Genomic DNA, 15,504 nt, shown 5'->3' on the forward strand with positions numbered 1-15,504 from the left:
CTTCCATAAATAATTCCTTGAATGCTTCCCACTTAGAATTTGCTGTTGGTAACATCATCACATGGTCCCACTGTACAGAATTTAAAAACTGTCTGAGACCACTGTAGTCATCTTATAGAAGCAAAAACCCTTCCCTTTATCCCTGATGGTAATTATATCTTTAAGTAAATCCCATATCAGTACACTGTGATCACTGCCACCTAGTGGTTCCTTTATCTGCAAATTCTTAATACATGAATAATCACTGCTGATAACCAAATCAAGAGTATTACTCTCTCTGGTTGCCTTTCTACCATGCTGCTGCAGAAAGCAATCATCCAATAAAAGTCTTGCTAGTGTGTGAATGACCAACCCACAAGTTCCAGTCAATATCTGGGAAGTTAAAATCCCCCATTATAAGACATTCTGATTTACTAGTCCACTCTATTTCTCTGTACAACTGTTCATTGTGCTCATTAGATTCATTAGGTCTATAACACATGCCTACTCTTATTTTTGCTTTCTCAGTGCTTATGTCACAGGCACCTCCGTAGCCAGGTGGGCAGCAGCAGCAGCAGCACATGCTTCTTGATTAGACCGGGGTTCAAGCTCATGACCACCAAATATGGATGATGCGGAAAGGTCAGGGAATGACCACCGCATATCCCCGGAGCAATATGGCCTTAGTTGCTAATGCTCCTAAAAACCAAATAACAAACAAGCTTATGTCACACCAAACTAACTCAAAATTGCACTGTCCATCTGATGTTAATCGATGCCTGTTCATTTGCTAATATGCATGCAAAGAAACAACACCTTCTTCCCAACAGAAGTAAAAGGTTGTGCTGGCTCTGGTGGAGGGAAAGGCTGTAAACTTCTAAGTTATTAGGATATTCAATATGCACGGTAAAACAGACTTCAATGAATGAAATTCATCAAATTCATTTAACCACTAGCATTGTTGCTGTTATGGGTATTGTTGTGTCAGGCATCCATGTAACTATTCACTGTCTGCAATAAAGATATTATAAATGAATGATGGAATGCAATGACAATGGAGCTGCTATCATGCAGTTTTGTCAAAAATAGTATAATCTGTTATTTCCATGCAAGTTTAGAGCCACTACACAAATGAATGCTAAATACTACCAGTCATCATTCGAGTTCTAAATCTAGCACAGGTTTAAAACTTTTTTTGGGTTTTTTTTTTTTTTTTTTTAAAGAACACAAACATCTATAGTCTTCAACATGTCTGTCTGTCCATCCACATGTAATAAGTTAACTGGTAAGTATACAGATTTTCATAAAATTTTATATTTAGTTCTTTTATAAAGATGTTTCAAGCCATTCCAAATTTCATTACAATCAGACGAATAAAAATCTGCAAATAACTTGGCTCCTAGTGGATGGATTTTCATAAAATTTTATATTTAGCTCTGTTAAAAAGATTTGTCAAATCATTCCAAATTTTATTTAAAATGGGACCAACAGAAACCAGCAATTATTTCAATTTTTTATTCATATCAATAGGCTATCCAAATATCACATATTGTAGCTGAAGTGCTGGATATTATGTTTGTTGTCTCGCACTGATGGGCAATATGAAGTATGCACAGAAACAAAATACTCTCAGTTCGTGCACAAAAGTCATTGCTTTTTTGGCTCCTTTTTTTTTAATAAGAATTAACACTATTTTCTAATGAGCCTGAAATGTAATGCACTGGGTACATTTTAACTAACTTGTTGTTTATTTAGTTTTGCTTTCTCAAGATCATTGGTAGGCAAAATCCCATCCTGTCCATATTCACCAGTTGGTCATCCCTACTTTCAACTTCTTAAATAATAGTTTTAACCATTTAAAGACAAAATTTTTAAATTTTATTTCAATAATTTGGAAAAATTAAAAATATCCCAAATAGGTTGTTTAAGTGAAATTAAAAATATGTGAGCAGCACATTATCTGAGGGGTCTATACACAAAGCATGCAAATCCATTTCTGTAGGACTCATAACTCAATTATAAAAGAAATGGATTTCGTTTTGTATCTTGACCCCTCAACTGCTCACAATTTTAAATTTCAATAAAGTTTTCAATTTTTAAGTTTCATAAAATTTTTCATTTAAATTTCATAAAATTTGTTAATTTTTTTCTCTATTACAGTAAACTGTAAAATCTGGCACTTCAGAACCTGGCACATTTTACAAAAAAAAAATCAATATCAAAATGTAAAACCAAAGAAACTTGTTGCAAAGACTAGTTTTTTTCTGCTGTGAGAATTAAGACCATTGCATTATCTATGAAGTTAAAATCCTGCTGGCCAAAAAAGCAGATGAGAGAACAAAATAGCAATAAGTCACAAATGTAGATAAGTTCCATTGTTTGTGTTTAATATTTATTGAACAATGCTCCTTTAAAACTGCTCAACTGCTAGGTACAAGCTCTCTAAAATCAGGAAATTTTAAAATCTAGCAACTTAATTCCCAAGGGTGCCAGATTTTAAAGAGTTTACTGTCTTATACAATTTTTTTTTTTTAAATTAAATGCAATTAAGTAGCATAAATGTGTTTTCCTACCTTTACTTGAACATCAAGATTTTGTGACAACAGGCTAAAATCTTCAGAGGAATGAGAGCTATGTCTCCACTCAGTCTTCAAAAAATTTAATCATTAAAACCAATTACTGTTTATATCATGCATTTAAAATCTCTCTCTCTCTCTCTCTCTCACACACACACACACACACACACACACGCGGCGCGTGTGTGTGTGTGTGTGTGTGTGTGTGTGTGTGTGTGTGTGTGTGTGTGTGTGTGTGTGTGTTTTTATTTGTGATTATGGCAAATCTTTAGCCATAATCCTGTGGATTATGGCTAAAGATTTGCTTTCCTCCTTGCTGCTTCCCCTAACCCCTCATGGATTATCCTGAGATATCTAATTTTTAGTTTTAAAAGTTATTTGGAACCACACAAGATATCTCAGGATAAAAGCAAACAATAATACCTCCAAATTTTGCACTGAAACGTATTTTCTCGGGAATTTATCTGGCTAATTTTGTATTAGCCAGATAAATCACGATTATTGCTTGTGGTGGGAGGTTACTATTTGTGCATTCCACTTGATTTTTTCAATTGATTTATGTAATGAGTAGTGAAGAGGAGATTAGTGACGATTCATATTGTGAATTGGAAACTTCTGGTGAATCTGATTCTGATGAATCTGTTTCAAGTTTTGATTCAGATGAAGAAAATGGTGATGTCAGTGTTTTAAATGCTAGACAGTGGTTCAAATTTGATTGCACTAAAGACCTCCCCCTGCCATCTCCAAGATTTTCATTTGCTGCACGGCCAGGTTTGCGCATTGAAAGCAATACAGATGAAATGACTCCCATAGACTTTTTTGCTTTATTTTTTGATGAAGAACTAATCAATCTAGTGTGCTCTGAGACTAATAAATTTGCAGAACAAAGTGGCGCTCGTGATCCTAGTTGGACTCCAGTGATGCATGCTGAATTGAGAGTATTTTTTGCTCTGAAAATGCTGCAAGGTATTGTGAAAAAGCCTGAAGAATATATGCACTTGTCAAAAAGCCATTACTTGAGACACCAGTGTTTGGAACTACGATGGCTCTTAGGTGTTATAAAAAGATAAAAAAATACCTTAGTTTCTCAGATAATGAGTCATATGATGCAAATATGCACCAAATCCAAAACTAAACAAGATTTATGATGTCTATTGCTTCTTAGAAAATAAATTTAGAAGTCTCTATGTTCCTAAAAGAGACAATAGATGAAAGCTTGAAGCTGTACAAAGGAAGACTTGGTTGGGTGCAGTACATACCATTGAAGCGCTCAAGGTTTGGCATAAAGTATTATATGCTGTGTGAATCCGAAAGTGGCTATGTTTGAACTTTCATAATATATGTTGGAAAAGGTACAGAAATGGATCCAGACTTTATTGGTCTTCCAATATCTACACAAGTGGTTTTGACTCTCATAAAGCCTCTGCTTGGAAAAGGATATTGCCTCACAGTTGACAATTATTATACCAGTCCCCAATTAGCTGATATTCTCATCACAAAGAAAACTGATGTTTATGGTACAGTGAGACTAAACAGAAAGGAAATGCCGAAGAAGGAAAAGCTGAAAGGCAAGAAGTTGCTGCTTTTTTCAAAGAGGGAAAGTCATGGCCTTACGTTGGAAAGATAAAAAAAGATGTAGCATTGTTATCTACGGTCCATAATCCTTCTCAGGAAGAAATAGAAACTCGAACAGGAGTAGTGAAAAGACCCAAAGTAGTTTGTGACTATAAAACTTTTCCATGGGAGGTGTAGATAAAGTTGACCAGCATTTGACGAACTATCCCCTGCCCAGGAAATGGATTAAAAATACTACAGGAAGGTTTTCTTTCACCTAATGGACCTAGCTGTGCAATAATTCATTTCTACTGTATAAAGCCACGATTCCAAATGGCCAAAAAGCTCTTTCATCCTTGAATTTCAGATTGGACCTGATTGATGAATTTATCAAGAAATATCACCCACAAATTCCACCAGTTAGAAAGGGAAGACTGTCCTCAACATCCCACCCAACTCCCTATTCACCAAGCCATTACCCCATTGATATTCCACCAACAGAGAAAAACTTTCCAACTAGAACTTGTCAGGTATGCTCCAAAAAGCAGAACAGAGATGGCAAGAAAATTCGAAAGAAGACACGCTACATGTGTGAAACATGAAATTGGCCTTTGCATCACTCCTTGCTTCAAGACCTACCACACCAAGTAAAATTACTGTTTGTTTTTCATGAAATGCCTTTTTTTTTTTTTTTTATGGAATTCAATTTGTCTTTCAGGGAATAAAGTAAGTTTGCATTTTTTTGTGTTTTTCTGTTCCTTTCTTTTAGATCAAGTGCTAATTTATTAAAAAAAAATCTGTATAATTTGCACACTTTTTGGCATACACGAGATAACTCGGGATAGCCCAAATGGGTTAATTAATCCCATGTATTTTCTACTAAAAAATTTATAAAAAACACAAAAAACTATACAATGAGTATTTGCATGATGCATACTTTTAATCTGTAAAATAAAAAAAGTCGATCCGTTAAGGCACTTCAGGGAAAAAATGTTCCGGGAAGGGGTTAACATAACTGAATAAATCCCATTCACCCAGGTGAATTTTTAGGCTAATTTGCATATACAGTACATATATATATATATATATATATGCTAAGTGCCTATTGTCTTCCCATGTGGGTCTGTCTGTCTGTATATCCATCCATACGTAACAGAGGGACTCCAATGGACAGATTTTCATGAAATTTTGTATTTGCAGCCTAACAATGGTTAGGCTGAATCTTGAGTACTGCAAGCAAGTTTGGAAGTATCGTTTTAAGAAGGATGTGGAACTGCTGGAACAAGTGCAGAGAATAGCAACAATATCAGTCAAAGGGAAAAAAAGGGATTTCTCTCAACAAAAAAAGACTTCCCTCTGCAAACTGCCATGTCTGTAAACAAAGCTCCTGCAAGGAGACCTGATCGCAATGTTTAATTCCACCTATTTGACTCCCCCCCCCCTCACATAGGTTATCCATCCACCTGAGCTTTGAATTTCTTCTGACTGTCAGCCTCGACCACCCATGGAGCAACTCATTTCACTAGTTAATAACGTCTAGCTAAAAGAAAACTTCCTACAATGCAGTCTAAATCACTTTCCCATCATTTGAACCTATTTGATTCCCCTCCTCATATAAGTTATCCATCCACCTGAGCTTTGAATTTCCTCTGACTGTCAGCCACAACCACCCATGGAAGCAACTCATTTCACTAGTTAATAACTTCTGGCTAAAAGAAAAGTTCCTACAATCCAGTCTAAATCACTTTCCCATCATTTGAACTTATGGCCCCTAGTTTTGGGATCATTACAGTGAAAATATTGCCTTCCTTCAGTTTACTATCACTTCGCATAGATCTCAATCAGGTCTCCTCTAGGGTGATGGGCTGCCAAACTCTATCACCCACATATTCCAAGTCTTTCCTCACACAGATGTCCTTTTGCTGATCTCACCAGGTATGTTGTGCATCTGGACAGTTTCAAGAACCTTGATGTCTCTTTTTAGGTGCAATCTCTTATCTCTACAGATAAATGCTTGATTAACCTGCCGGCAGACACATAATCTACAGAGTGTTAAGGCATTAAATTTATGTCAAAAAAAAAAAGTCTATCAGAGGGACAAAAATTACAAATTCAGAATTCCTCAATCATTGTGTTTAATTTTTATTTGATTCCTTAATAGCGCAGATCAAATTGGTGGGATCTTTCTGTCAAATTCTGGCAGTGAGCTATTTCATACATATTTCAGGAGCAGCTTCAACTGTTAACACATGCTGGGTTAGGTGTGAATAATATGTGAGCCAATAAACACAATGCGTGCGAGCGAGCGCGCACGCACACACACACACAGCCCTACCATTAATATCTGAACACCTGCATATTTAGAAATAACTGTTATTTACAGGAAAACTAATAAGGTGTGCTCAAAACTTTAACCTTTATGGCTGGTGTTATGACAGCCTCTAGTCTCTATGGAGACTAAAAGCTGTCATAACATAACACTCTCACCACTTTTTGTAAATATCCCGGCTATATTTTCTGCCATTTAGCTGTCAAAGCAGTAACCAGTTCAGCCCTGTTTCTTAGGCAATCTCTCCTCACATGAAGTCGACAATCTAATGCATCTCAGCAGTTCTCTATAAGATTGAGGTCAAGGCTGGTCACTCCAACTTTTCGATGCACATGTCCTCAAAATCAGTCTGTCATAAAGCAAATAGTATAATGTCAAGCACTGTCCTGCTGATAAATATAAGAGGCCTTCCTGACATGCTTCTACAATGTAGGTAATGCATTATTGTACAGCATGTCTAGATAAACTTCAACTTCAAGGGTTTTTGCAAAACAACCAATGGTCCCAGGGCAAACCATGAAAAACTGCCCCAGACCATCGTCATGCTACCTCCACTAAATTGCATTGTCGGGAAGATACAGTACAGCAAGCATCTTTCTCTGGGCATCCACTACACCCAGAAAAGACCACCATATGCCAAGGCCTACAAGCATGTATTTATAGTTGTTAGCATTAGTTGAGGCATATAATGCAAGAAAGCAAGCTTATACAGCATCAGCCAAAAAAAAAAAAAAAAAAAAAAACAATCCCTTTCCATTTCACCGGTCACTCCAAATGTTTGTCTAGTTCAGCCTTAAATTTATTTAAGCTGTCAACTTCCACAACAACAGATGGAAGTCTGTTCCAGCAATCAAATACCTACTGGCTAAAGGCAAACTTCTGCACATCTATTCTACAACTGCTTTCCTCAATTTCAATCTATGCCCCCTCAGGTTTTTATTCTAAGCAAGCAGAAATATCCTGTCAGCACTGAGCCTGCTCAAACCATTCAAGGCCATATACACCTCGATCAGATCACCTTGCAGGTGCCTAGTCTCCACATGCTGCAACTTGCAGAACTTAAACTTCTTCATAAGCGCACTCCCTTTGTTCCTCTCACCAATCTTGTTGCCCTTCTCTGTACTTGTTCTAGCAACTCAATATCCTTCCTAAAATGAGGCCTCTAGACCTATGTACAGTATTCAAGGTGTGGCCTGAACATTACCTTATACAAAGGGATAATCACCTCCATGTCTCTATTAGAAAAATTCCTATATATCATTGACAAAACTCAATGAGAGCACTGCTCAGAGAATTTCATATCTGACTGCACAGTTATCCCCAGGTCTTTTTCATTCTCCACCTCCCTGAATGTAGTACCATGCAGTTGGCACGTTTCTCTTCGGTTACTGCTACCCATATGGAGACTAAAGGCTGTTGTAACATAACACTCTCCACCCTTTTTGTAAATATCCCAACTATATTTTCTGCCATTTAGCTGTCAATGCCGCTTTGTATTTGTCAAAGTAAAACTTCAGTTGCCACTTCTCCGCCCATCTGCCTAACTTTTCTAGATCCTGTTGCAGTAACATACTGTCTTTACTGTCATTAACAACCCTGCCAACCTTTGTATCATCTGCAAACTTGGACATTAAGCCTGATATACCTTCATCAATATCATTGATAAATACACAAAACAACAATGGACCCAGCACCGAACCCCGGGGGGGGACTCCCCTAATAACATTAGTCTACATAGATCAGTGTCCATTTATTACCACTCTCTACCATCTCCCACTCAACCATCCCTTTATTTATTGTAGTAACTTGCCCTTAATGCCATACCACTCCAATTTGTACAGCAGTCTTCCATGTGCAATAGTATCAAAAGCTTTCCTGATTTTTTTTTTTCCAGTTCCTTTGTGACCACATCATAGTATCCAATCAGATTGATCAGGCAAGACTTCCCCTTAACAAATCCATGCTGTGTCTGAGCTATTACTGCTGCCTTGTCTAGGTGATCTTGTATCACCTCTTAAACCAGTGACTCCATTATTTTTCCAGAAACATAAGTTAAACTAACAGGTCTATAATATTTATGTCACCCTTTGAACCCCCTTTGTTAATTGGGTATACATTTGCACATTTCCAGTCTGCGGGGACTTCCCCTGACTCTAAGGATGCTCTCATAATTATGGCTGAGGGTTTGCTAACTTCCCTTGCTGCATTATAACTGGATAGATTCCATCTGCCCCAGGTGCCTTTTTTATGTTTAACTTCAACAATTTCTCCTCCACTTTTCTCTCAGTTATTACAAAATCACTTAGCTCCCTGTTAAAGTTTGATAAACTTCTGGCATTCCCCTCCTTGAATAACTCCTCATGCGTGAATGTAGATGCAAAATACTCATTCAGTTTATCAGCTATTCGAGCAGGATCATCAATACCCGAACCATCTATGTAAAGGGACCAATCTGATTCATCCCCTTCCATCTAGAGTTTACATAAGTAAAGAACTCTTTGCTGTTTTTCTTTGCATCCTTTGCCAAAGATTTCTCGTAATCTGCCTTTGCCTGCCCAACCTCCTTTGTGACGTCATTACAGATTAATTTAAATCTGCCAGAGGCTTCTGTGTCGCCTGATAATTTTATGCATCCCACGCATTTTTCTTCTCTGCCATGAGCATCACTAATTTATCCGACATCCATTTAGGCCTGAACCTTGAACAGTATTTCTTAGTTGGTATGAAAAGCCTAGTATCCTCCAAGACTGAGTCCCTGAAGGTTTCTCATTTAGAATTTGTCGTTGGTAACATCCGTTGATCCCACTGTATAAAATTTAAAAACTCTCTGAGAACATTGTAGTCACCTTTATGAAAATAAAAACCCTTCGCTTTACTCTTAATTAAAGTTACATCTTTAAGTAAATCCCACATCAGTACACTGTGATCACTGTCAGCTAGTGGTTCCTTTATCTGCAAATTCTTAATGCATGAATAATCACTGCTGATAATCAGGGTATTACTCCCTCTTGTTGCCCCTGAAACATGTTGCTGTAGAAAACAATCCTCCAATAAATTCACAAAAGTCTTCCTAGTGTGCAAGTGACCAATCCACACATTCAGGTCAATATCTGAAAAGTTAAAATCCCCCATTACAAGACATTCTGATTTACTTGCCCATTCTATTTCTCTGCACAACTGTTCATTGTAATCAGAGTCATTAGGCCTATAACACACTCCTACTCTTTTTTCCCTTTTCCAGTGTTTATGTCACACCAAACAGACTCATTATTGCATAGATTTTGTGTGTTTCTTAACTAACAGCATAACCCCTCGCCTTTCGCCTCTGCCTGCAGCTACCATTAACCTTTTAGTCTGTGAATCCCCCCAAATCTAGCAGTTTTCTGACCCACCTAATACTGCCTTGATAGCATCAGCAAATATTCTTCCACCCTTTCTATTTAAGTATATCCCATCCCTGTAGAAGCAGTCTCTCCTGTTAGCAAACACAGATCACGCTGAAAAAAATTCTACCCGGTAAGCCTTGCACAATTTCTCTAGGACCGAACTGATTGACAAGGCTCTCATCATATACTCCCTCCTATCGTGTCTGGGCAGAATTGCAGACACTTTCAAATTTAACCCTAACTCTTGACTTTTTTCCAGCATTGACCTGTACTTGCTAAATAAATCTGCACATTTCTTACTCTTAAGGTCATTATTGCCAACGTGTACAACAATATCATCTTTTGTGCTCTTTAAATGAAGACATATGCCCTACAACATCATCAACATTTGCCCCTGGCAGATACACCCTGGTCCTGTTCCACCTATCCTTGTTGCATAATATATTAACCATCTCCCTGACAATAGAGTCACCGACAATAACTAGTTCCTGTTGGACCAGCACATTCTGCCTTGGAGATTGCTGCTGTGTTGCCTGATGCACAGGAGTGAGCTCTGGCATTGAGTTGGGCAGCTGAGAGTTTGATGGATCCCTCATATTAATTTCTTCGAGGGCATTTACCCTACACCTCAATCTCTCATAGACACCCATCAGAATGCTGAGTTGGCACCTAATTTCTTCACAGTCTCGGTGCCTAGCACACACACAAAGACATCCTCCTTGGCTAGATAGATCATGTCCTGTTCTAGACAGATCTGCAAACATTTCGCATTTCGCACATTGTTTTAGACTGCGATGCTTTGGAGAATCACCCCCTTCGGTTCGATTCTACTCTGGCTATTCTGTGTACGCTGCTTTGCTGCTCTAGTCTGGGTCATGATTCCATTAAGTATAATTTAATTAACAATGAACTTTAATAAGATTAATAAATTTTACTGATTAATTGATAATACTATTCTAATCTAACAGATTTCCAATACAGTGCTATGTTTTTCACTATCTACTTTTACGTTACACCTTTTGCTATTCCGTATCATATAATAATGGCGGCAAGTTATGAACGTAAAATCTACGGACACTAAGTATTAACTTTCAAAATCGCTATCTAAATTTAAAAATAAACCACCAAGGAGCTTGGCTAGAACTATAAAGCTAATTATAGAAAATAGTTTAGTATAATGATTAAGTCAATAAAACGACTAAATATAAATTAAAACTTAGCGTTCGCCGGAGCTGCCAAAATCTTGGTCAACGTGGTAATAAACTCGTACCCACTCAACCTTGTGTATGACATGTGGTGGTTGTGTAGGACATGACCAATTAACAACAGAGGGATGTCCAGATATCAATAGAAGAGCAGTACATATTATATTTACTAGTAGGATTACAAAAAATGTCCAAACCTTTCTTTGATCCTTTGCTTATTTCAGGAACTGCTGATATAAACTTCCTTTCAAAATAACAACCATATTTCCTCATTCCCATGGGAGGACACTATAATGAGCTTTGAGTGGATATGCATTTATGGCTTAAGGTGCTATTGATAGCACCTTAAGCTATCCATTCCTTTGTCTTTAACAATTGCTACCTCTCCCCTCCTCATACATTTAGAACTCCGATTATGTGGGTTACAGAGCTTGACAACCAGGGCCCTCAGAGGTAACCTGATTGATGTTTATAAGGCTCTGAAAAGATTAGTAAAATGAATGAAGGTGTAATTCTCACTGTTCTAAAGAATTCCAGAATTAGGGGTCATAAATTCAAATTACAGAGCTTCAGGTTTAGATTAGATTGTAGGAACTTTTATTTTAGCCAGTGAGTTGTTAATAGCTGGAACAAGCTGCCCTCATAGGAGTTGAGGCTGACAGTTTGAATTATTCAAAGCTCAACTGGATACTTACCTGTGTGAGGAGGGAAGCATATAACTTGTGTTTTCTTATCAACTTGGAGTTTTTTTTGTTTTGTTTTGTTTTTTGCCAGTGCAGCAAAAGCTTGTGGTTTCCTTGTACTACATGGCAAATACTATTACTATTATTCTGAGATCACTCCTTGCTAAATGAACTAGCAACCACATCTGCTTTGTGGAAGATTATCAGGATTAGAGTATTCTTGCTCCTACTACTTTCCCTGGGGTAACTGTAACACAACTGCCTTGGTACATCAACTTCCATGGACTTCACTTGATGGCTTTGAGTTCGGTCCATATTTTCATCTGATACACGAGAAGTACTTAGTATTAGTATTAGTAATGGCCGCATGGTGCAAGAAAGTCTATGGCTTATGCTGCACCAGCCAAAAAAAAAAAAAAAAAAAACCGAATAAAACAATGATAAAAAAATAATAATAATAATTAATAAAAGAAAAGGAAATTAAACCTATCATCCTATGCGCTTCCCTGACCCGAAGGTACTATCCAGATGACCTTTGAATTTCCCCAAACTGTCAACCTCTACCACCCACGTAGGCAACTTATTTATAACTTATAAATAATTTATAACTCGCTGGCTAAAATAAAACTTCCTGCAGTCCAATCTAAACATTTCTCCCATAACTTGAATTTATGTCCCCTAGTTCTAGCATCATTTATAATCTTGAAAATTTCGTCCTCATTCATTTTACTGATGCCTCTCAGAGTCTTAAACACCTCAATCAAATCTCCTCTAAGGTGTCTAGTTTCCAAACTTTGCAACCCACATATTCGAAGTCTTTCTTCATAAGGACACCCTTTTGCCAATCTCACCAGACGAGTTACCCGTCTTTGCACCCTTTCAAGAAGCTCGATGTCTTTCTTTAGGTGCGGTCTCCATACTTGAACACAGTATTCCATGTGCGGTCTAACAAAAGCCTTATATAATGTGATTATCACATCCCTATCTCTACTTTCAAAAGTTCAATAGGACACCATGGGCCTTCCTTGCAACCTGTTTACAATGCTCAGAGAATTTCATGTCTGACCGTATCGTAACACCTAAGTCCCTTTCCTCCAGTACTGGGTTTAGTTGAACTCCACCAAGTGAATAAATTATTTTGGGATTACTATTTCCCAAGTGTAATACTTACACTTTGTTGGATTAAAGCATAGCTGCCATTTTTCTGACCATTCCTGAAGTCTATCTAGGTCTCTCTGAAGAAGCTCAGCTTGACAGTGATCATTAACTACTCTATCAATTTTAACATCATCTGCAAATTTCGACATCCCGCCCTCTATCCCTTCATCGATGTCATTTATGAAAATTAAAAACAACAATGGTCCTAATAATGATCCTTGGGGAACCCCACTTCTTACATCAACCCAATCTGAGGAATAGCCATTTAACACAACCCTCTGCCTCCTGCCCTGAAGCCATCCTGCTATCCATCTAAGGATTTTCCCAGTGATTCCAACCTGTTCCAGCTTATAAAGCAACCGCTCATGTGGGACTGAGTCAAAAGCTTTGCTGAAATCTAAATAAACAATGTCGAAATTATTCCCTAAATCCAGCTCATGAGTGACCCTTTCAAAATAGCGAACCACATTTGTTAAACATGATTTTCCCTTTACAAAACCATGCTGAGTATCCTTGAGAATTTCAATTCGATCCAAATGATCCTGAATTCCACCCTTGATCATTGCCTCCATGATTTTTCCTACCACTGAAGTCAGACTGACAGGTCGATAATTTCCAACTTCACTCTTAGAGCCACCCTTATGTATGGGAGATACATTGGCACTTTTCCAATTCAATGGAATCTCCCTAGTCTAGTGATGCTCGCATAATTAGCCTCAATGGTTCAAATGCACTCACTTGCTGCCTCTCTTAAGATTATAGGGTATATTCCATCAACTCCAGGAGCCTTACTGGCCTGTAGGCTTGAAAGTTTTTTCATTAAATAATCTTGCAAAATTTCAATATCATTAATTACATATTTTTCAACTTTGCTCCCACAATTTCCCATTTCCACAAAAGGTTTTTCATTTGTAAATATCGATGCAAAATAACTGTTGAGTTCATCTGCAATGGCAGCTGGTGTATTTAATACTATCCCCTTTCCCTTACGTAAAGGTCCAATCTGGTTTGTCCTGCTCTTCTTGGCATTTATATATGTAAAGAATTCCTTATCCCCCCTCTTTGCTCTGTTTGCTAGTGATTTCTCATAAACTGTCTTTGCCTGTCGAACCTTTTCTGTGGCTCTATTACAGATCATCTTGTAGCTGTTATAGGCTTCAGTACTTTTTATTGCTCTGTAACCTTTCCATGCCACCTTTTTCTGCTTAAGTAATGTGGCAACTTCACTATTAATCCAACTTGGAACCCCCCTCGTGGAGTATTTTTTTAATGGCAAATACGCATTCAAGGCAACTGTGATTAATGTTTTAAAAGCATACCACAGTTCAAATGTATTCATTCTCTGTGCGATATCTACCCAGTTAATAGAGGCCATGTAGTACCTTAAGGCATTGTAATTTCCTTTTCTGAAATTAAAACCCATTCCTTTGCCTTTTACTGCTGCTACCTCTCTCATCATCATCCACCATAGAACTCTGTGATCACTTCCTGCTACTGGTTCCTCTACTGTCAGCCCTGTTATGTCATCTGATTCATGGGTGATGATGAGGTCTAGGATATTCTTTTCTCTAGTACTTTTCCTGACATGTTGATACAAATAACAGTCATCTAGTTGATTTAAAAATTTTGTTCCCCATGTCGAGTTTCCTTCCCATTTACTCCAATCAATTAGAGGCAAATTGAAATCAACCATAATAAGACATTGACGCTTACTTGCCCATTCCATTTGCATGTAGAGGCTTCGTCATAATCTTCACAATCACCTGGTCTGTAGATTACTCCTACTTGCATTATATCTTTGTTTCCAACTATCTCACACCATACAGATTCTATATTAGCATGTGAAATGTCTGAATCCAGGAGAGCTATCGTCACACTCAGGCTGCTTCTGATAAGAAGCATTACCCCACCACTCCTATCTACCCAATCCTTCCTAAATACATTATACAAGCAGTACTGAAACTCATCATCCCCAATTTCCGGGTGGCACCACATCTCCGTAAGCCCTATTATGTCAGCGTTACTTGTTTTAACCAGCAGTTCGAATTCACTCATTTTATTGACGACACTTCTAACATTACTATATAAACAATTAAGAGTTACTGTTCTTGTATATTTAACAACCCTGACACAACCCCTGAAGTTTTTTAGGCTAGCTTCCCTGGCATTATCTACCTGCTCACTTGAAACGTTTCTGCCCCCAGAACATCTAGATAATATGTCCAGTTGGGGTAACAGATAAGAACTCTTGAGATATGTACAAGAGTTACTTTGACCAATATTATCAGATAAATTCGTGTCAGTATTACCCACATCCCCCCCCTAACTAGCAATTTCCCTGAACCTTTAAGGTATCCTCAATAATGCTGGCAAAAACTTTTGCACCACCTTTGTTTAAGTGTATCCCGTCTCTACAAAACAAATTCCTTCTACCTACAAGTGTGGGCCATTCTGATAGAAAATTTCCCCCTAAAGCCTTGCAGAGTCCTTCAAGTCTTGAGTTAATCCACAAGGCTTTTAGTATATAATCCCTCCTATCGTGTCTGGGCAGAATTGCAGACACATAGACATTGTGGCCTAGCTCGCGGCATTTCCTCAGCATGGTCTTGTATTTTTCCAACAAACTGTCGGATC

At 37.8% G+C, this 15,504-nt stretch overlaps 1 protein-coding gene across 1 annotated transcript in view; it reads right to left on the bottom strand.

Annotated features, from left to right (window-relative positions):
- The window catches only part of LOC150089571 (sec1 family domain-containing protein 2-like), a 200,058-nt gene that overhangs the window by 136,679 nt on the left and 47,875 nt on the right, over nt 1–15,504 (bottom strand). The window contains exon 6 of the mRNA XM_090390034.1: nt 2,553–2,627. Coding sequence (XP_090246160.1) covers nt 2,553–2,627 — 75 coding nt within the window. The remainder of the gene's footprint in view (nt 1–2,552; nt 2,628–15,504) is intronic.

The sequence above is a fragment of the Mastigoproctus giganteus genome, chromosome 2 (assembly GCF_048544385.1).
Source record: "Mastigoproctus giganteus isolate SK-2022 chromosome 2, ASM4854438v1, whole genome shotgun sequence".
Taxonomy (NCBI): Eukaryota; Metazoa; Arthropoda; class Arachnida; order Uropygi; family Thelyphonidae; genus Mastigoproctus; species Mastigoproctus giganteus.